Source organism: Pogoniulus pusillus, chromosome 26, assembly GCF_015220805.1.
Source record: "Pogoniulus pusillus isolate bPogPus1 chromosome 26, bPogPus1.pri, whole genome shotgun sequence".
NCBI lineage: Eukaryota > Metazoa > Chordata > Aves > Piciformes > Lybiidae > Pogoniulus > Pogoniulus pusillus.
In genome coordinates, this window is record NC_087289.1 from 12,606,583 (window position 1) to 12,627,774 (window position 21,192).

At 46.7% G+C, this 21,192-nt stretch overlaps 1 protein-coding gene across 21 annotated transcripts in view; it reads right to left on the reverse strand.

Moving 5' to 3' along the window:
• LOC135186859 (multiple epidermal growth factor-like domains protein 6) overlaps positions 1–20,060 on the reverse strand; it is a 380,712-nt gene extending 360,652 nt beyond the window's left edge. For all 21 annotated transcript variants that reach the window (XM_064164986.1, XM_064164988.1, XM_064164997.1 and 18 more), the window contains exon 1: positions 19,898–20,060. In XM_064164986.1, coding sequence (XP_064021056.1) covers positions 19,898–19,992 — 95 coding nt within the window. In that variant the 5' untranslated portion in view covers positions 19,993–20,060. The remainder of the gene's footprint in view (positions 1–19,897) is intronic.
• Between the last annotated feature and the right edge of the window lie 1,132 nt (positions 20,061–21,192).

Sequence of the window (21,192 nt, forward strand, 5' to 3'; positions counted from 1 at the left end):
CAGTAATCTCAGTCCAGATTTACACAGTTTGTTCTCTCAGAGGCCCAAAGTATTTTACAGCTCTCTATTATGTCTGAAGATCACACAAAGTAGCCTATCATTCACCTGCAACTCTTCAGGTAGTTGATAAACACAATTCAATTGAGCCTGTGCAGAACAAGAAAATACTGTAAGCACAGTCAGTTGTATTGCTGAGCTGAAGCCTTAGAAGCAACCCTGCCTGCTTAGACCAATCTCTCTCCACAGCAGTCCCACTACTATGCAGAGGCAGCTGGTGTGAGGCCTGGAGCACAGCCCTGTGAGGAGAGGCTGAGGGGGCTGGAGGTGTGCAGCCTGGGGAAGAGAAGGCTCAAGGCAGACCCCATTGCTGTCTACAACTCCCTGAAGGGAGGCTGTAGCCAGCTGGGGTTGGACTCTTCTGCCAGGCAAGCAGCAACAGAACAAGGGGACACAGTCTCAAGTTGTGCTGGGGGAGGTCTAGGCTGGATGTTAGGAGGAAGTTGTTGGCAGAGAGAGTGATTGGCATTGGAATGGGCTGCCCAGGGAGGTGGTGGAGTTGCCATCCCCAGAGGTGTTCAAGCAAAGCCTGGATGAGGCACTCAGTGCCATGGTCTGGTTGATTGGACAGGGCTGGGTGCTAGGTTGGACTGGATGAGCTTGGAAGTCTCTTCCAACCCCCAGCCTGGTTGATTCTATGATTCTAAGAGGCTCAGCAGCCACCAGTGGTCACAAAGCACACCTAGACCAGGAAAACCAAGCCAAGTCTCCCACTTGCCCAATGCCTGGGACATCCCTCTCACTGTAAAGAGGGTCTTGGCCCAACAAGGACATTCCAGTAAAGAAACAGATTGAAAACCAATCAGTTGCTCCCTGAGAAAGCAGCAGCCCAGCTGGATTATCGTCTGAATTCCACCAGAATTAGGATTAGTGCCACTAATTAAGTGCTTTCCTACAAGGGTGGTGAGACACTTGAACAAGTTGCCCAGGGAAGCTGTGCACACCTCATCCCTGAAAGTGTTTAAGAGCAGGCTGGATGAAGCCTTGAGTAACCTGGTCTAGTGTAAGGTGTCCCTGCCCAGGGCAGTGAGGTTAACACTAGATGACCTTTAAGGTCCTTTCCACCTCAAGCCATTCTATGAATTCCAGGTAGCCTGCATTAAGGAAGCTGTGAAAAGAAAGTTCCCAACAGTGTGCTCTGGTTGCCTTATCTCACCATGGTAAAAAAGAGTAAGAGCAGCACTGGAAAAACTTCCCTTGAAGAGAAACCCATTTCCTGAATTAGAAACCTCTTTTCTCCCAGCCTTGGGAAGAGCTGCCCATCACTATCACCTTAAACCACACTTTCAGCAGGCATCCCTCTCACATTTCTCCATGTTTTCCCTCCCTCACTGCAGAGCATTTTCTATAGTTCCTTATTTCCCATTCCTTGAGCTTACCCCAGCAGCAGTTGCCAACACTACAAAGCAAGACAGAAGACAGTATCAGCCCAGTTTCAGATTGCCTTCAACTCTTCCAGAAACCACATCAAATGGTTTAGGTTGGAAGAGACCTCAAAGATCATCTACTTCCAAGGCCACTCCATAGGCAGGGCCATCTCCCACTAGAACAGGTCGCTCAAGGTCTCATGCAACCTGGCCTTGAACACCTCCAGGGAGACTGTAGATCACAGAATGTGATTGAAGATTCCATTCTGTGATTCCGTGCTTCAGAACCTCCCTGGGCAACCTGTGCCAGTGTCTCAACCACCTCACTGGAAAGAGCTTCTTCGTAACATCCAGTTTCCATCTCCCCTCTGCCACTTTAAACCCATTCCTCCTCCTCCTCCTGTCATTACAAGATGTTCTAAATAGTCCCTCCCCAGCCTTCCTGTAGCCCCCTTCAGCTCCTGGAAGGCCACTCCAAGGTCTCTTCGAAGCCTTCTCTTCTCCAGGCTGCAAAGCCCCAACTCTCTCAGCCTGTCCTCACAGCAGAGCTGCTGCAGCCCTCTGAGCATCTTCATGGCCTCCTCTGGACTCACTCAAACAGTTCCATGTCCTCCTTGTGTTGGGGGCTCCAGAACTGCACACAGCAGTTAGGTGGGGTCTGACAAGAGCAGAGTATTTCCCATGACATTCCCAGGTCATCTCCATTTCTCAGCCATCCTCATGCCCCAGCTCTCCCTTCCTCTCACAGCACCTTGCAATTTATGACATTTAGCTCAAGTTCAGAGGCATTGTTCCTGAGCCCTTCTTAGTGCTAAGTCTGCCAATTGCTTCCCACCCAAAAGGAGGTCTTTGTACACCCAAAATCTTGCCTGCTTCTTCTCCATTACGTCATCTGGTCTAATAAAACCCTCTCCTTACTTAGCAACCATGCCTTACTTAGCAGGCTTTCTAAAAAAGCCTCTCCCTCTAGTGAATAGAACATCATGTACTGATAATTCATGCAGACCTCCTCTTATTAGAATTGCCTAAAACTTCCCAGATAAAGGTACATTTATATTGCTCTTCCACAAAGAAAAGCAGAAGCTGAAGATTGTTAATGACACATTGAGCCCATCCTACAAATCCTGCCTTGTGTGACACTGCCCTGTCCCCGGGAATATTGACTTCCAGGATAGAGTTAATAGGAACAAATGGTGCCCACAGAAGAGAACAACCCAGCAGCCTCTTAGAATCAACCAGGTTGGAAGAGACCTCCAAGATCATCCAGCCCAACCTAGCACCCAGCCCCATCCAGTCATCTAGACCATGGCACTAAGCGCCTCATCCAATCTTTTCTTCAAGACCTCCAGACACACACAACTGGCAAATGACAGGTGCCCTCTCCAACCATGAGCCATCTTCACAAGTCACAGAACAGGCTGGGTTGGAAGGGACCTCAAAGATCATCTAGTTCAAGCCCCCTACCATGGGAGACTCCTTCCACTTAGACCAGGTTGCTCAAGGTCTCATCCAACCCAGCCCTAAACACCTCCTGGGAGGAAAGCTCCACAGCCTCCCTGGACAACCGATTCCTCTGTATTTTGTAGGAAGATTTTGCATCAACCACCCAGAAATTATTTTGTTTGTTTTAGGCTGAAAGAATTAAAACTAACTTAATCTGGCAGTTAATATCCCAACACAGCTCTGCCCAGGTTGCCAAATGAAAACATCTTTCAAACACCCACTGAAAACCTGCTTAGGTGGTGTGATGATTAAACCCTGGGTTTTGAGAGGGGAAAAAACCAGGCTGCCAAATGAAAGCATCTTCCAAACATCCACTGAAACCCTACTAAAACGAGGTGGTGCAACATGCAGAAGAGGAGGCTCTGAGGTGACCACCTTGTGGCCTTCCAGGATCTGAAGGGGGCCTACAAAAAAGCTGGGGAGGGAATTTTAGGCTGTCAGGGAGTGACAGGACTGGGGGGAATGGAGCAAAGCTGGAGGTGGGGAGAGTCAGGCTGGAGTTGAGGAAGAAGTTGTTGAGCATGAGAGTGGTGAGAGGCTGGAATGGGTTGCCCAGGGAGGTGGCTGAGGCCCCATCCCTGGAGGTGTTTAAAGCCAGGCTGGCTGAGGCTGCGTGCAGCCTGCTCTAGGGTAGGGTGTCCCTGGGCATGGCAGGGGGGTTGGAACTGGCTGCTCCTTGTGGTCCCTTCCAACCCTGACTGATTCTGTAAACTCCAGTTTTTGAGGGGAGATGGAAAGAAAATGAAAACATCTTCCCAACACTCCACCAAAAGCCCTGTTGAAGGTGCACTTGTTCCAACCCATACACACAGCCAAGCCACCAGTTTAAGCCATCTGACTCTGTGCTCCTGATGCTTTACCTATAACACTTCAGAACAGTTTTAGGCAAGACCACAGCTACTGAAAGCACAGGTTTATGTTATGGCTTTAGAGGACAGCAATGACTACTGCAGACCCTCAAGAAGATATAATGATATATTTAGAGGAGAGCTCCACTTTCACCCCCATGCCCTTTGCATTCAGAAAATACTTCTTAATGTGAGTTTAAGTGTTAAAACAAGCACACAAATGCACATTATGGTCTGTGACTTGATTGATACACCAGTTCCCTAAACCCTTTTCATGCTGATGCTCTCTGTTAGCCAAGACTAACACGAAGGCTATTATTAGCTTGTCAGTCTGACTTGGGCAAGCCAGAAAGCTCTCTTTTAATATTTGCATTAGGAGACTGCCCTTTAAACAAAGCACCCTACACACTTCCTGCTCCAGTCTTAAGATTCTAATGAACAGATAATTAGACTAACATGAAGGGAGAGCAGCCTTGGCTAATCATATGGCTGTGATGCCTGTGAACCAGGGCACAACAGGAAAAGTGCAGAGAGAATTAAAAGCCTCTCCAGGCAGGAGAGAATTTGTTCCTGGGTTTAGAATTTAGAAAGGAGTGTATGTATATATCATCATACAAAAAAAATATTGGCCAAAAAAAGCACCCATGGATGTCTATTAAATGCAAAGACAGCAGATCTCACTCAGGGGATTCCACAAGCCTCAAGATACAGAGGGAGTTCTTCAGGCAACCTCTCACTGCATGCTCATCCCTCTCCTTATTCTCCTCATCAGCCATTTACTGCCCACTGCACAGGAGGACAGAAACATCCAGGTTGGAAAAGCCCCTCAGGATCAACAAGTCAAACCTATAAACAGCCCTACAAGACTCACCTTAATCCATATCCCCAAGCACCACATCCAAACAACCCTTAAACACATCCAGGGTGGGTGACTGCATCACCTCACTGGGCAGCTCATTCCAGTCCCTGACCACTCTCTCCATGGAAAACTTCTTCCTAATGTGCAATCTAGACCTCCACAGCCTCAGCTTGAGGCCATTCCCCCTTGTTCAAGCAGCAGCCCACAGGCTCCATGGACTGGGGACTTGCTCCCCCACCACCTCCCAACATACAGACTGCACAGTCCTCAGCAAGGCACTGGCAACTGTGGTCATCCTGCACCTTCCATCTCCAGCTGTCAAACCCACCTCTATCACCTCAATGGGGCTTCCCTGAGAAGGGACTGCTGCCTATCCAGGACTCCAAGGAGAGAAACAGCATGACTACAGCCTCCTGAGTGAGTTTCTCTGCAGTTTTATCCTTACTCATGATTCTTCAAGTTTGAGGAGCATGAGGCCATGGCTCTTTTACATCCTGTGGTGGATAGGGAACCTCCACATACACACACAATTAAAATGTACCAGACCAGTTCAAACAGCTAGGAAGCTAAAGCTATATTTACAGCAAAGCTAAATTTACAAGCATATATACACAATATGTTTACATGTATTTAGTTGTAGCCAACTCAGAAATAATACAGAAATCCAAAGTTCCCCCCTGGACAAAGAAAGTCCAGAAGATAATCAACCAGGTTGGAAGAGATCTCCAAGATCATCCAGGCCAACCCAGCCCTAGACAATCAACCAGACCATGGCACTAAGTGCCTCATCCAAGCTTCACTTGAACACTTCCATGGACAGCAACTCCACCTCCCTGGGCAGCCCATTCCAATGCCAATCACTCTCTCTGCCAACAACTTCCTCCTAATATCCAGCCTAGACCTCCCCCAACAAAACTTGAGACTGTCCTCTTGTTCTATTGCTGATTGCCTGGCAGAAGAGACCAACCCCACCTGGCTACAACCTCCCTTCAGATAGTTGTAGATAGCAATGAGGTCTGCCCTGAGCCTCCTCTCCTGCAGGCTGCACACCCCCAGCTCCCTCAGCCTCCTCTCATGGGGCTGTGCTCCAGGCCCCTCACCAGAAGGTGGTGTGAGTCCCTTCTCTCCCCCAGACAGAAAACAACCAGCAAGGTTTGTGTGTTATCTGGTTAGCTAAGGTTAGTGGAAGAGATCAGAGAGAAGCAAAGAGATGCAGCACCCCAGAGCAAAGAAGGAATAGTTAATAGTTGCTTACACTTAGGCTTTTTATACTTTTTAGCAAACTAATGAATTCTATAGACTTCAACATTATTATTCTTTTATAATCCATGATCTAATTTATCTGTTGGAATATTCCAATCAGCCCTAAACCACCCCACACACACACTCACCAGGCATAGTTTCATATGACAGCGGATGGACTCTTAGAGTGAGGTGCACATGGCTTTCACTCAGGAACAGACAGTTACAGGCCATCTGCTCATGGGATCAGAGATGCAGCTTTCCACACACACTGCTGACCTCTGTGGTCCAAAAGAGGCAGAGGTGAAGAGATGGAAAGACAACTGAATGCACAGGAGGTAAAGTGAACAGCTCCACCATTTCCAGAGGTACATCATATCTCTCTGACAAGAATACTTCCTTATGCTGCTTAGCATGATCCTGGCTCTTTGAATGACAACTGAAGCAAATCTCTCATTCTCTCAATCCACTTTTTTCCCAGCTCAAATCAAGAAGCTAAAGATAGGTAGCTTTAATGGTAGGAAGAGAGCAAACACACATCAAGATATCCCTAAAGGTTTCTTTCAACAGCACCAACTTTAAATCAAAACATTAATGAATATGAAACAAAGAAGGATTTGCTGTCTGATTTCAGGCCTTTCCACAGAGACTGAGTGAGTGACACCTCCTTCCACATGAAGTCAGAAGGCTGCTAATATCTTCCTAAGAACGAGATGTTGTAGCCTGCACTGCCTCAGCTGAAGAATTTGCAGCCTGAATGCTATTGATCTTCTGGTGAAAGTCGATAGATGAAACCTGTCATAAGAAACAACTTGCTGCAATGCTGTGTTTTCTAAACACTAATTGGTGGCTGCTCCTTCCCTTTATGCCATTATTAAAAGTTTAGAAGCAGCAAAGTCTATGTGCTTTCACAGATTTAGTCTGAGGAGATCAAACAGGAACTTGCCTTAAGGAAACCAAGATTATAGTCAGGGCTAAATTCTCCACCACAGTGATGACAACGGGTGGCTTGGGTGGATGTTGATCAGAATACAGCTGTACAAGCTGCACAGGCTTGGACTAGAAACTTCTTGAACTACACAGAAATCTAACTTTAGCTGAGAGAGCTTAAAATTCAGAAGGTATAATAAAAGCTGAGTTTCTGGTTTAGGTATTATATGGAAACCAAAGAGAATCTACAGGGTGTGAGCATGAACCCAATGTCACCTGAGAATGCCTGTTTTTTATCTCATCTGGGAGAAGACAAACTCTTTCCTGTTTTCTGAGCTTTTGAATCACCTACATCCAAGATAGCCAGAACAAAGAGTAAACTGGAAAACATGACCTTGTACTATTCATTATCATAAATATGGGGTTACATTACACAGCTAATTCTCAGCAAACCACTGGGTAATATAGAGGGGTGGATTGTGCTGGTCTGAGGCTAATTGGAGTATTTTAATGAGTGAAATTAGATCTTTGGCTGTCAGAAGTCTGTATTACCCATTGGCTTTGCTAAGGGACATAAAACCCAAGGAATACAAACACAAGTGGGTCAGTGCATCTCTGCTGCTGCATTAACTCTTCTGCCTGGATCACAGAATCAGCCAGGTTGGAAGAGACCTCTAACATCATCCACTCCAACCTAGCACCCAGTCCTGTCCAATCAACCAGACCATGGCACTGAGTGCCTCATCCAGGCTTTGCTTTAACACCTCCAGGGATGGTGACTCCACCACCTCCCTGGGCAGCCCATTCCAATGCCAATCACTCTCTCTGCCAACAACTTCCTCCTAACATCCAGCCTAGACCTCCCCCACCATAACTTGAGATGGTGCCCCAAGCCCATCTAATCTTTTCCCTTGTAACCTCTTGACAACCTTTCACATCTCACCCTGCATGTAAAGGGGATTCCAAGATAAGGGAGAGGGTGGAAAGAAAGTAGAAGCATTGGCTGAAAGCCCTCCTGGGCAGTTCTGCTGTTTGGGAGGGAGTTTATATATCTGTATTACTTAACATGTGTATTATTGTATATAGTTGTAAACATATTGTATATATATGCTGCTAAGTTGTGCCACACTCCAAATATAGCTGAATTCCTTGACTTTCAGTCAGCTGAGTTAGTTTGGTGTATTGGGGGAGAGGAGGAAAAGTGGGAAACTCCTAAACTACTACATCTCACACCACACAAGGAATGTGTAGATGCTGGAGTGTGTCCAGAGAAGGGCCATGAGAATGATCAGAGGGCTGCAGCAGCTCTCCTATAAGGACAGACTGGAAGAGTTGGGGCTGTTCAGTCTGGAGAAGAGGAGGCTCCAGATGACCCTACTGTGGCCTTCCAGGGTCTGAAGGGAGCCTACAAAATAGCTGGGGAGGGACTTTTTAGGCTCTCAGGGAGTGACAGGACTGGGGGGAATGGAACAAAGATGGAGGTGGGGAGAGTCAGAGTGGAGGTGAGGAGGAAGTTGTTGAGCAGGAGAGTGGTGAAAGTCTGGAATGGGTTGCCCAGGTAGGTGGCTGAGGTCCCATCCCTGGAGGTGTTTAAGGCCAGGCTGGATGAGGCTGTGTGCAGCCTGCTCTAGGGTAGGGTGTCCCTGCCCATGGCAGAGAGGGTGGAACTAGCTGATCCTTGTGGTCCCTTCCAACCCTGACTGATTCTCTAACACCACTTCCAGATTCTTATCAAAGAGACCACTAGAACAGCAGGTTGCACTGAACAGAAACCCACCTGGACATATTCTTGTGCACCCTGCCCTAAGGTGCCCTGCTTTGGTAGGAGGGGGTTGGACTCAATTTCTGGAGGTCCCTCACCACTGCTAACATTGTGTGCAACACATTGCAACACAGAAGAGGTCAGCAACAAAGGGTAGCATTCAAACAAGACTTTGCTACAAACATCTCAAGTGGAAACATTTCATCTCAAGAGAGGAAAAAGTCAAATTAAGAAAGGGGCCACAGAAATACAAGGTCCAAAGAACAAGTTACATATTTATTTATATGGAAACAAAGATAAATTTTGCCTCCAGATATTTGTTGCTTAATAGCAACACTAATTCACAGAGGCTGGGATGACAGAAGATGCTTTTCTTCCCTTTTAAACTGCCAAGCTCCCTTTTATAGCCTTAATCTATTTTAAGGCTCATTTCCCCACCTTTCCCAGATAAAATTAATCAGCACTACCAGAGACAATTAGGACATCCTGCTCCCTTGACCACTAATCAATCCCTGCTCTCCACTGATCCTGTCTCAATATTTGTGATGTTTATATGCCCTCTGGGATATGGATTGTAAGCAGCAGGCTCATTTAGATTAGGTCTCATTATCACTGCTATTTTATGATCTGTGGATGAAGGTCCACCACAGAAGGCTCTCTCCTAAGCCCACAGGTTACTAATGCATAGCTGTGTCTTATTCACATCCTCTCTCTGGTGAGATGGAGCAGCTCAACAACATGAGCCTTCTCTCAGCCTTTGTGAACTGCATCTCGATTAAGAGCAAATCAATGCCAGATGATTAATTACACACTCAGCTATTATAACAACAATAAGAGTTCTGGTTTGCACAGCTATCAAAGTGCAGCGTCTGGTGTTTAGCTTCCCTTCAACTGTCCTCCTCCCTCCTGCAAGCCCAGAGGAATCTGTTTGGCTTAGCAGGAAAAGCAGATCCAGATCATTTAAACAAAATCATAGAATCAACCAGGTTGGAAGAGACCTCCAAGATCATCCAGTCCAGTCTACACCCAGCCCTGTCCAATCAACTAGACCATGGCACTAAGTGCCTCAGCCAGGATTTTTTGGAACACCTCCAGGGACAGAGACTCCACCACCTCCCTGGGCAGCCCATTCCAATGCCAATCACTCTCTCTAGGAGGAACTTCCTCCTAACATCCAGCCTAGACATCCTCCTGCACAACTGACCTGCTGGAGAGCAGTGAAGGGGAGAAGGACTTAGGAGCTGCTTGAGAGAGTCCAGCACAGAACCACAAAGATGATTAGGGAAGCTGAACATCTCTCAGAGAGTGAGGGAGCTGAGACTTTTTAGCTTAGAGAGGAGGAGACTGAGAGGTGACCTCATTCATGCTCATAAATATGTAAGTGGTGAGTGCAGGAGACCGGAGCCAGGCTCTGCTGGGTGATGCCCAGTGACAAGTTTCATTTAAACATGAGAAAGATTTTTTTCCCCCATGAGGGTGACAGAAGTCTGGAACTGCCTGCCCAGGGTGGTTGTGCAGTCTCCCTCTCTGAAGATACTCAAGAACTGTCTAGATGCATTTCAGTGTGATTTGCTCTAGGTGATCCTGCTCTGGCAGGGGGGCTGGAACAAATGACCTTTTGAGGTCACTTCCAGCCCCTGACATTCTTGGATCACAAAAATTAGAAGAGGTTTGGAGCATCTCTGCTATGAAGAAAGGCTGAAAGAGTTGGAGTCATTCAGTCTAGAGAAGACAAGGCTTTGGGGAGACCTTATTGTGGCCTTTCAGTGCTTAAAGGGGACCTCTGAGAAGACATGGACAGTTTTTAGCAGTGCCTGTTTTGACAGGACAAGGGGCAATGGTTTGAAACTAAGTGGGGAGATACAGAATGGATAAGGAAGATCACACACAATGAGGATGCTGAAAGACAGGCCCAGGTTGCTCAGAGGGGTGGTAGATGTCCCATCCCTGAAACCATTCCAGCTCAGGTTGGACATAGCTGTGAGTGACTTGATCTAGCTGAAGATGCCCCTGCTTGCTGCAGGAGGGTTGGATGTACATAACCTTTAAAAGCTCCCTTCCAATCCCAACTATTCAATCAGTTTATGAAACATTTGTCTTCATTCATGGTCAGGGAAGTGTATACCTTACTTATGTCAGCTGTATCCCAAATAGTTGCTCATTCTAGAATACTGCTGCTTGGACCAGAGTCTTATTGTAAAGTGATCATAACAGACAAAGAAAATTCACTACCAAATTAGCAGTACATTTGCAGAGACCACCTGACATGAGCATCTCCTAAAATCCAGTACGTTCTTTAATGCTTGGTGCCTTCTGCACACCTCCACAGAGATCCAAACTGAGGTCATTTTTAAAACAAGTGGCTTAAAGAGCAGCACCCAGAATGTCAAGCCTCAGCACCAACAAATCCTTGCAGCATGCAAATTGCTTCATAAACAATTTAAATACCTTTATCCCAAGGATCTAATTCTAATGTAATCAGAAAACCATATGGAAGGCTACATGGAATCACAGAATGCCTCGGGTTAGGTGGAATCTTAAAGATCATCTAGTTACAACCTCTCTGTCATGGGCAGGGACACCTCTCAAGTCAGCTGCCCAACATCTCATCCAACCTAGCCTTCAATATCACATGGAGGAGGCATCCATATCCTTCCTGGGCAACCTATTCAAGACTCACCACTCATACTGAGGAACTTCTTCCCACGATCCAGCCTAAGCCTCTCCTTCAGCTTCAAACCATTCTACCTTATCCAGTCATTAGACACCCTTATGAAAAGTCTCTCTCCAGCCTCCCTGTAGGATCCCCTCAGGTATTGGAAGGCAGCTCTAAGGTCCTCCCAGAGGCTTCTCTAGCTTGAGCACTCCTCAGCCTATCCTCATAGCAGAGGCACTTCAGCCTTGGGATCATCTTGTAGTTCTCCTCTGGACTTGCTCCAGCAGCGAGTCAGTGATTTCATTTCTTACACACAAACACTCTCCAAAGAGGAAAACACAACACTCTGCCCATAAAACGTTCCATAATGTAAGAATTCTGTCCTTAAACAATATAAAGCACCTCACCAATTTTCCTTCTTGGGCATAGCCCAAGATATTATGATATATATTCAATACCAAGTTAATTTGTGTACATAAAAGCAGTCTGGACACTGTGTTCTTTGCTAAGCAATGATTTGAATCAAGTCCTGCTCTGACTTAAAGGGAAGGCAGCATGGTGTCCCTACTAAAGAACACAGAAGAAAAGAACATCAGCACTCCAACTTAAATAACATCCCCCTTTTCACACCTCCATAGGTCAACAGGCAGCAAGAGAAATACAGCCAAGTGCAGAGCTCAGCTTGTGTACACATCTGAAAGCATCTCTCCTCTTATGCTCAAGTTTACCTCTGGAAGAATTAATGACTAGTTTAAAACCTAAACCAGCATGGAAGCCAAAGTACAGACCCAAGACTACATATGTCCAGTATGCAATTTTAAAATGCTTTGATTTAGCAGTAATGAAAGGAAATGTCTTTCTCCTCAGAAACAAATTAAAAGCTATAGATTTTTAGAGAGAATGCAAGCAATAACAGGCTTCAATTTCAGAGGGAGGAAACCTATTAACCGTGTTCCAAGAGAGAAGGTATTTAATTGGTGAATAAGGCAAGTCCACAAGACAGTCTGTTAACTCTAAGAGCCACAGCATCACTTCCAAAGAAGCTTCTGCCAACAAGTTATTTGAGCAGAGAACCACAGAAACATCCAGGTTGGAAAAGCCCTTCAGGATCACCAAGTCCAACCTAGAACCCTACTCAACAAGATTCACCTTGAATCATATCCCCAAGCACCACATCCAAACCACCCTCAAACACATCCAGAGTGGGTGACTCCACCACCTCCCTGGGCAGCTCATTCCAGTGCTTGACCATTGTTTCCTTGAAAAACTTTTTCCCAGTGTCCAATCTAAATCTCCCCAGTCCCAGCTTGAGGCCATTCCCCCTTGTTGTGTCTCCAGTTACCTGTGAGAAGAGCCCAGCAGCAGCCTCTCCACAACATCCCTTCAAAGACTATTCAGTGTTTGATGTGAACAGATAATCTTTCCCCTCCTCACCAGGAAGTTTCTTCAAATGAATTAAAAGCATTCCATGTTGTTCTCCATATCTAGCTCATGGCAAGCTGAGACTTATGATCACTAAACAGCCCTGGATATCAACACCACAGAAAAGCCCAAGTGAAAAGGAGATGGTGGGACCTGAGAGCTGCCTACCAGTATCTAAAGGGATCCTACAGGAAGGCTGGAGAGGGACTTCTCATCAGGGTGTCTAGCAATAGACCAAGGGGGAATGGTTCATAGCTGAGGGAGCTTAGATTTAGACCAGATCTTAGGAGGAAGTTCAGTGCAAGAATGGTAGGGTTCTTGAATCAGTTGCCCAGGGTGGTTGTCAATACCTCCTCCCTGGAGATATCCAAAGCCAGGTTGAATGAGGCCTTGAGCAGCTGACTAGTACAGAGGTGTCCCTGCCCATGGCAATGAGGTTGGAGTAGATTATCTGGCATCCCTTCCAACCTAAGCTATTCTATAATCCTAGAAATCAGGAATACCACAAACACTATTTGCATGTTGTAAATATATGCACAAATAACTACATTATATAAACATTCTGTCCCTTTACTCTGTTCTCATGAGACACCACCTGGAGTATTGTGTGCAGTTCTGGAGCCCCCAGCACAAGGAGGACATGGATCTGTTAGAGCCAGTCCAGAGGAGGCCACCAAGATGCTCAGAGGGCTGCAGCAGCTCTGCTACAAGGACAGGCTACAAGAGTTGGGGCTCCACAGCCTGAAGAAAAGAAGGCTTTGAAGAGACCTTGGAGTGACTTTCCAGTATCAGAAAGGGGCCTACAGGAGGGCTGGAGAGGGACTATTTACAAGGTCTTGTAATGACAGGCCAAGGAGTAATGGGTCTAAAGTGGCAGAGGGGAGATTTAAACTAGATGTTAGCAACAAGTTTTTTGCAGTGAGGGTGGTGAGAGTGGCACAGGTTGCCCAGAGAGGTTGTGGCTGCTCCCTCCCTGGAGGTGTTAAGGCCAAGTTGGATGAGGCCTTGAGCAATCTGTTCTAGTGGGAGGTGTCCCTGCCTATGACAGAGGGTTGGAACTGGATGAGCTTTGAGGTCCTTTCTGACCTGAACCATTCTATAATTCTATAATGCAGCACAACTAAACCCAGAGAAAGGCTGACAAATTCAAGATGTATCCTAGGAAGCTAAATCCCATTAAAATCAAATGGAAGCAGGGACTGACTTACTTTAAGCTTGCTGATTTAAGAATCAGCCAGTACATACAAGCTACCAGGTTTATGAGAAGAAAAGGTTTAAACATCTTCTAAGTGCTTTATGTGATGTCTCTGAAATGGCAACTTATAAAATCAGAAGATTTTTTTCAGTCAATCATGAGATGCAGTTAGTGTATTTATCAAAGAGTTGCATTTCAGGCTAGCACATTTTATGATCATATATTTTTATAGTCTTGCAGCTGTTCCAGAGTTTAGGAAGCAGTCTTGATCTTGTTTCTCTTGAAATAAAGAAGAAAACATGTCATAAATCAGGAAAAGAACTATAGCATGAGAACATGCATTCATTATCTTTATAAGTCTCCAGCCAATGAATATCATGAAGAATGGCTAAAAAGGAGCCCTTCACCATCTGTTAGAAGATCAAATTCAAAATTAATTTTCCTCTAGATACTCTGAAACTCAGAATTTCAGCGTGAGCTCTTGAAAAAAACACAATCCTGTGTCATAATGCTGACCAGCATGAGCTCTATCTGGTGGCAAGATCCTGTAGTACACAGGCTGAGAAAAACTTTTGCTCAGCATCGTGTTCACATTCAAAGATGAGAAACATCTCAGGCTCCAATATTTATTTTTCTTTCCTCAAAAGAACTATTGGTTATTAAAAGACTGGCCAGGGGGATGATGGAAATGCAAGGACAGGACTGACAATTTTCATGTCAAAGCATTTAAACTGCGCTTCATAGATTCACATTATCCAGACCTCAAAGGTTGAAGGCAGCTACTTATTCAAGAGCACTCAGAGCTTACTGCAACTTTGCAGATCCTAGGCAGACAGAATTGGGAGGTTGGAAGTTTCAGATGAAAAAAAAGTATATCTACCTTCCCAGGAAAAAAATTCAAGTAGTCTGAAGAAGAATTTGGCAGTGACCCTGGTTTACCAGGATGACTTCAACCAAGGTTAAACACAGTTGATGAGAGGTAATTTAATCTTAAGAAATGCAAGACAAAAAAAAGGTAAGTACAGTGGCAAAGCAGTTTGTCTGCAATCTTTTGACTATCAAGTGCCTGAACACAGGATATCCCATGCAAAAGAAAAAAAAAGGGAAGATTCAACTACATGACTCATTTCAGCTATTCAAACTAAACATACTTGGAGCCTTTACTCCATGCTAGAAACACAAACTACCCTCACACCTGCAAACTGCCACCACCACAGGTGAAAATGCAGTGTACTGGCTGAGTAGTCAATATACTGAGACAATTTTCTCACCAAGAAATTATTGCTTTTCACATCATTTGGAGATTATTGACAGATCTCCAGGCTCCAAGTTAAACCTGCATCACCATACACTTCAGACAATCACTTCTAGTGCTGTAGCACACAACTACTTCCACTGTGACAAGGAAGATTCAGAAGCATCTCTTCATATGGAAGTATTTTCTACACAAGTAGTTTATCTTGCAATACATTGCAGCTCTCAAAAAAAAGTGGATTTCACCTTTTTAGTTATACCTAAAAATATATCTAACACCTGAAAGTGTCCACAGCCACATCTGTTCACAGTAAGACATAGTGCAAAAATAGTCCTGTAGCTTTGTAGTCCAAAAACTGGCACAGAAAAAGGACCAAATCTACTTGAGTGCAAGGTCCTGCATCTGAGTTGAGGCAATGCCAAGCACAAATCCAGGCTGGGCAGTGACTGCCTGGAGAGCAGCCCTGAGGAGAGGGACCTGAGGGTGCTGGGTGAGAAGCTCAACATGAGCCAGCAGTGTGCACTTGCAGCCCAGAAAGCCAACCAGAGCCTGGGCTTCATCAGGAGAAGTGCGGCCAGAAGGGCAAGAGAGGCGATTTTCCCCCTCTACTCCACTCTGCTGAGATTCCATCTGGAGTACTGCAGTTCTGGAGCCCCCATTACAATAGGGATGTGTGGATGCTGGAGCATGTCCAGAGAAGGGTCACAAGGATGATCAGAGGGCTGCAGCAGCTCTCCTATGAGGAGAGACTGAAAGAGTTGGAGCTGTTCAGTCTGGAGAAGAGGAGGCTCCCACGTGACCTTATTGTGACCTTCCAGTATCTGAAGGGGACCTACAAAAAAAGCTTAGGAGGGACTTTTTAGGATGTCAGGGAGTGTCAGGACTGGGAGGAATGGAACAAAGATGGAGGTGGGTAGGTTCAGACTGGGTGTGAGAAGGAAGTTGTTCAGCATGAGTGTGGTGAGAGCCTGGAATGGGTTGCCCAGGGAGGTGGTCGAGGCCCCATGCCTGGAGGTGTTTAAGGCCAGCCTGGATGAGGCTCTGACCAGCCTGGTCTAGGTTAGGGTGTCCCTGCTCATGTCAGGGGGGTTGAAACTAGATGATCCTTGTAGTCCCTTCCAACCCTGATTCTATGAGTGCTGCAAAAATAAATATCATCTAAATACTAGATTTCTCTTTGGGGAACATGATTTATCTGGAGGAGCACAAGTAATCCTGCAGTGTCCCATAGAATTGAGGAAGCTGGAGAACTGTGTCTCAGACAGGAATCCAGCTCTAAATCCAGGTGTTCTTTGGAATGTCATCAAATTTACTTGCCTTTCAATAGAGCAGAAATGTACAGCTGCAACATTTGAGCAGTCAAAGCCTAAATAAAACAGTTTTATTGCAAGATAGTGACAGGATCCTCCACACCGAACCAGGCAATTCAGATGTCATGCTGGAACTGTGAAACCACCAAGCAAGTGCATGGGCTTAATGTTGACAGGGACAAAGCTTCTCTCAGCATTTATCTCAAAGACAACCTCACTCCTGTGTCACATGGGAATAGAAAAATCCCTTCTCAAGCCATGCCTCAGTCGAACTAGGAAAGGTTTAATTCAGTAGGCTGAGCATGAGCCAGCAGTGTGCCCAGGTGGCCAAGAGAGCCAATGGCATCCTGGCCTGGATCGGGAAGAGTGTGGCCAGCAGAATAAGGGAAGTTATTATTCCCCTGTACTCAACAAGGGTCAGGCCACACCTTGAGTGCTGTGTCCAGTTCTGGGCCCCTCAATTCAAGAGATGCTGAGGTGATGGAAGGTGCCCAGAGGGCGACAAAGCTGGTGAGGGGCTTGGAGCTCAGCCCTGTGAGGAGAGGCTCAGGGAGCTGGGGGTGTGCAGCCTGCAGAAGAGGAGGCTCAGGGCAGACCTCATTGCTGTCTACAACTACCTGAAGGGAGGCTTTAGCCAGGTGGGGTTGGGCTCTTCTCCCAGGCACCCAGCAACAGAACAAGGGGACACAGTCTCAAGCTGTGCCAGGGGAGGTCTAGGCTGGATGTTAGGAGGAAGTCCTTGCCAGAGAGAGTGATTGGCATTGGAATGGGCTGCCCAGGGAGGTGGTGGAGGCACCATCCCTGGAGGTGTTCAAGAAAAGCCTGGATGAGGCACTTAGTGCCATGGTCTGGTTGACTAGATAGGGCTGGGTGCTAGGTTGGACTGGATGAGCTTGGAGGTCTCTTCCAACCTGGTTGATTCTATGATTCTATTACACCAAGAGGGTCCCTAGCATATAACCACTCCTGCCTTTTGCTCTGTCCTATATAGCTAGGACCAAATATCTGTTCTCCTGCAAGTTGTAGTGGAGCATCTCTCAAGGAGAAGGTTTAAGATTTGTGACAGCAACTCAAGCCCTTGACTCTTAGCTCCTATTTTTCCACAGCTACCCCCAACCTTCTGTGAAGTACAAGCCTGAAACTGAACCCAATGCTAGATAACCACACACAGAACACCATTATACATCCCAGTTTTGCACTGCAAAGTGAGCTCCTAAAAATGTGCTTTTTAATGATGTGAGATGGTTAATTCCCATTTCAAGGCCTAAATAGCATGCTTTTTATTTGTTCTCGGGTCGTTCCAGTGTTCTCCAAAGTTCTAATACAAGATCATCAAGGGCTAATTGTCTGGAAACATAGCTGAGGGAAATAGCTAGTCATCCTATAATCTGCTCTACATTAAATCTCCTCAGGGGGCTTGGAAGCAGCATACCAACATCCACACAGATCCCTTGCATTCTTAGCTAGGAGCAAATACTCAAGTTAGCAGCAGAACGAAAACAATTATGAAGAATATCCTGTATATCCTCAGCCACATAAGACTGCAATCAAAACAGCAAGCACTAAAGGAGAAAGCACCCAGCATGGTATGTTCCAAGGGATACATCTGTTGCTCTTAGACCATTGACTGCAGATGCCCAATGTTAAAAAACAAACAAGCCATCATCAAAACCAAACTAGAATTACTACAGAATGATTTATGCCAAATGTCCTTTTGGACTTTTTGGTGGAAACTAGTGGGCTTACTCCTGCCTAAGGAGCAGTAGCATCTTGTATTTTAGTTCACATCAAAGCTAAAGCCCCTAAATAGTGTGAAGTAAGTTGGGAGCAATACTTGCCCTAGCCCAGGAAAAGCAGCAAGAATTATAGTAATTATAGCAATATGCCTCCTGGGAAAAGCACTCAAGGTTCTGACACAGGTATGGGGGTTTGGGTGGGTTATATTTTGATTGCTGCTGTTAACTGCACTGTTGTTCCCAACAGCAATATCCTCCTACAGCATCATCCCCAGAAGGGAATGTTTCCTATGCTCACTGGCTTTAAGAAGGCAAAAAAATCCAACAAAAAAACAAATTGCATGGAGGCAATTTGCAGTTAACATCACCTCCAGCCTCAAAAGTGCAGAATCATAGTTATTGCCCATGTCAAATGCAACCAGATTAATGTAGGCCAACAGCATTCTTCCTCGGAGTAACTGCTTAAAGAGAGAAAGAAAAGCACAGCTGAAACAAACAGAGCACTTCTAAAACACAAAAATGCTTTGCCAGAAAATGAGCCTGACTTCTCTAAACACCGTGATGGATACTTAGTGCTCCAGCAAAATGGAGCAACATAAACCACCTTAAAAGCATTTCTAGTAAATATACACTTACACAATATTGCATGGAAAGTCAGTGAGCAATAAGCTCAGAAATTTCACTTTCATGACAAGAAATAAGTAAATTGAAACCACATACAGGGCAACTTAATTCTAAAAGGGTGGGGATTAAGTGAAGGCAAAGAAATGGGAAAAGAGGTTAGGAATTAAGGTACACACAGACATCTGAGAAGGCTGTTGTCAGGTTGCTTTGGAGGGGGAGCAGGGGAGGTGCATTCCTTAAAATCAACAAGAGGAGATTCGCACAGAGAAAGGTGCCTGACACAAAGCAAGGAACAACTCCCACAAATCTTATGTTCAATTTCACTGAGTAAAAACTTCCATTGCAGGACTTTGTGCGTTCCGGCAGCAGTGCTACGGCAGAAAGAGACAAGCAAACAACCTTCTGACCAAAATTCTAACCGCGCGTTTACAACGAAGGCCATTTGGGGCTCATGCCACACCGAACACCCCACTGAAACTTGCTTCTGCTCAAGGACCAGGACGCACACATGTGGATCCAGGTTCTTTGTGTCTGCAGCCGAGCTGTGCTCACAGCTGCGGAGTGATGCTCTCCATCTCTCCCACCTCTCCGCGTTCAATCTATTCCTCCTGACCAGGTTTATATTTCATTACCCTTTTTGTGCTGCTGTTCTCCACCAGATAAAGCTCGGCACAGCCCCTCCGAAAGCAAGGAGGAGCGCGGCTGTACAAGCCCCAGCTCTGCCACCCGTTCGATTTGAAAGGAGAAGGAAGAAAGAGACTCGGTGATAGCGATGCTCTCTCTGAAGCTCACTTCAGATGTGGAATCAAAGTCAAAGCAGCTCGCCCGCCCTCCCTGCGGGGCTGCGAGCCTCACGACTCACCCTTCAGACCGAACTCCACAGAGTACAGATCTGCGCTGCGGGGTTGGGGGAACCTCGATTAGCTAAATGCTCGCCCAGACAAACTTTTCTTCGTAGCAAGGTGAAAGCTGGGTGAAGACCGAGCTGCGTTCAGTGCCCGAACGCGGGCCGGAGCGGGTGCAGCGCCGGACCCCGCTCCCAGACAAAGGCAGCGCGCCCGGCGCCGCTTGCTCACAGACCCCCGAACCTCGCCGCGCCTCCGAGCCCCGGACCCCGCCGGCCTCACTCACATGCCCCGCTGCAGCCGCAGCTCCGTCTCGCCGCTCGCCCGGGCAGCCAGCGCCCAGAGCAGGCAGAGGCAGATGCAGACCGGCCCCGCTCCCATCGCCCCGCCGAGGGAAGGGAGAGAGGCGGAGGACGGCCGCAGCTCTGCTCGGCGGCACCGGCAGCTGCTCCGCCAGCCCTCCAAATCATTTAAAGCTGCGGCCAGGCGCGCCACTGGCTGGGCGGCCCCGGCCCGCCCCCAGCAGCTCCCCGCCCTCCTCCTCCTCTTCCTCTTGTGCCCTCCTCCCCGCCCCTTTCTTCCTCCTTCTCCGTTGCCACGCTATTTCTTTTTCTGTTCGTTCTTTCCCCGACTTTGCCCGCGTACTTGCAGCCTCTTTTCATCTGCTGCATCTTTTCCTCGCGGTGTGCGACCATGCAGGGTACAACACGGAAAGGTGGCAATAAGGAGAGAATTGATTTCACTGAGTATTGGGTGAAGTTATGTGCAACCTCATGATGGTGACCAGTTCTCGAGGAGAGCTGACCATCCCCTCCGTTTCTGTTTCACTGCAAGAGACACATCTTGGCTTCTCTCTCTGCTTTACTGCAAGAGATGAACCTTGGCTTCTTTGTCTTCCCCTGGCCCTTCTTTGTTCTGTGTGTCGACCTCCATTGCAATCTCATCTGAGCGCTTCAAAGGGGTAACGGTAAAACAAATGCATTTAAATCAGGAGGGAGGGATAGCACCACTGCTATCGTCGTGGCAGCAAGACTGTAAAGCTGGGAACTGAGAAGCAGTTTCCTATATCCCAGAGCTGCCTCCTCTCCTCTAGACCATCTATCCTCTCCTCTTGCCTTTATGATCCCTCCAGACCTTTACTGCTGTCAGAAGGCAAAGTGAGAGAAGGGAAACCAACTGACCTGGAAAGGGAACTGTGCTTAGTAGCAACTAAAAGATGAGAAAAACACACCTTAGGCATTTTATGATCTAATGTAGGGCTCAGGGTCCATTACACCACGATTTTCCTATCTCTGGAGACCCGTGACTAACCAGCCACTGGGCTGTGAATGAGCAGATGGGCCCTGAGCCAGCAGATGCTAAAGACAACTGCAATTCCCTTCTGCTCCAGTGGAATGGGCTTCACCTCGAGTTGCTCCAAACCAGCTCCCAAGAATTTGTGACAGAGATCAGCACTGGCACACCAGCCTCCTTACAGGTTAGGGGTCAGATTCCCTTCACTCCTGTAAGGACACATCAACTTCTCCTCCAGACATGCTTTACAAGCAGCTTTCTGCACAGTTTTCTTTTGCCACAGCCTTT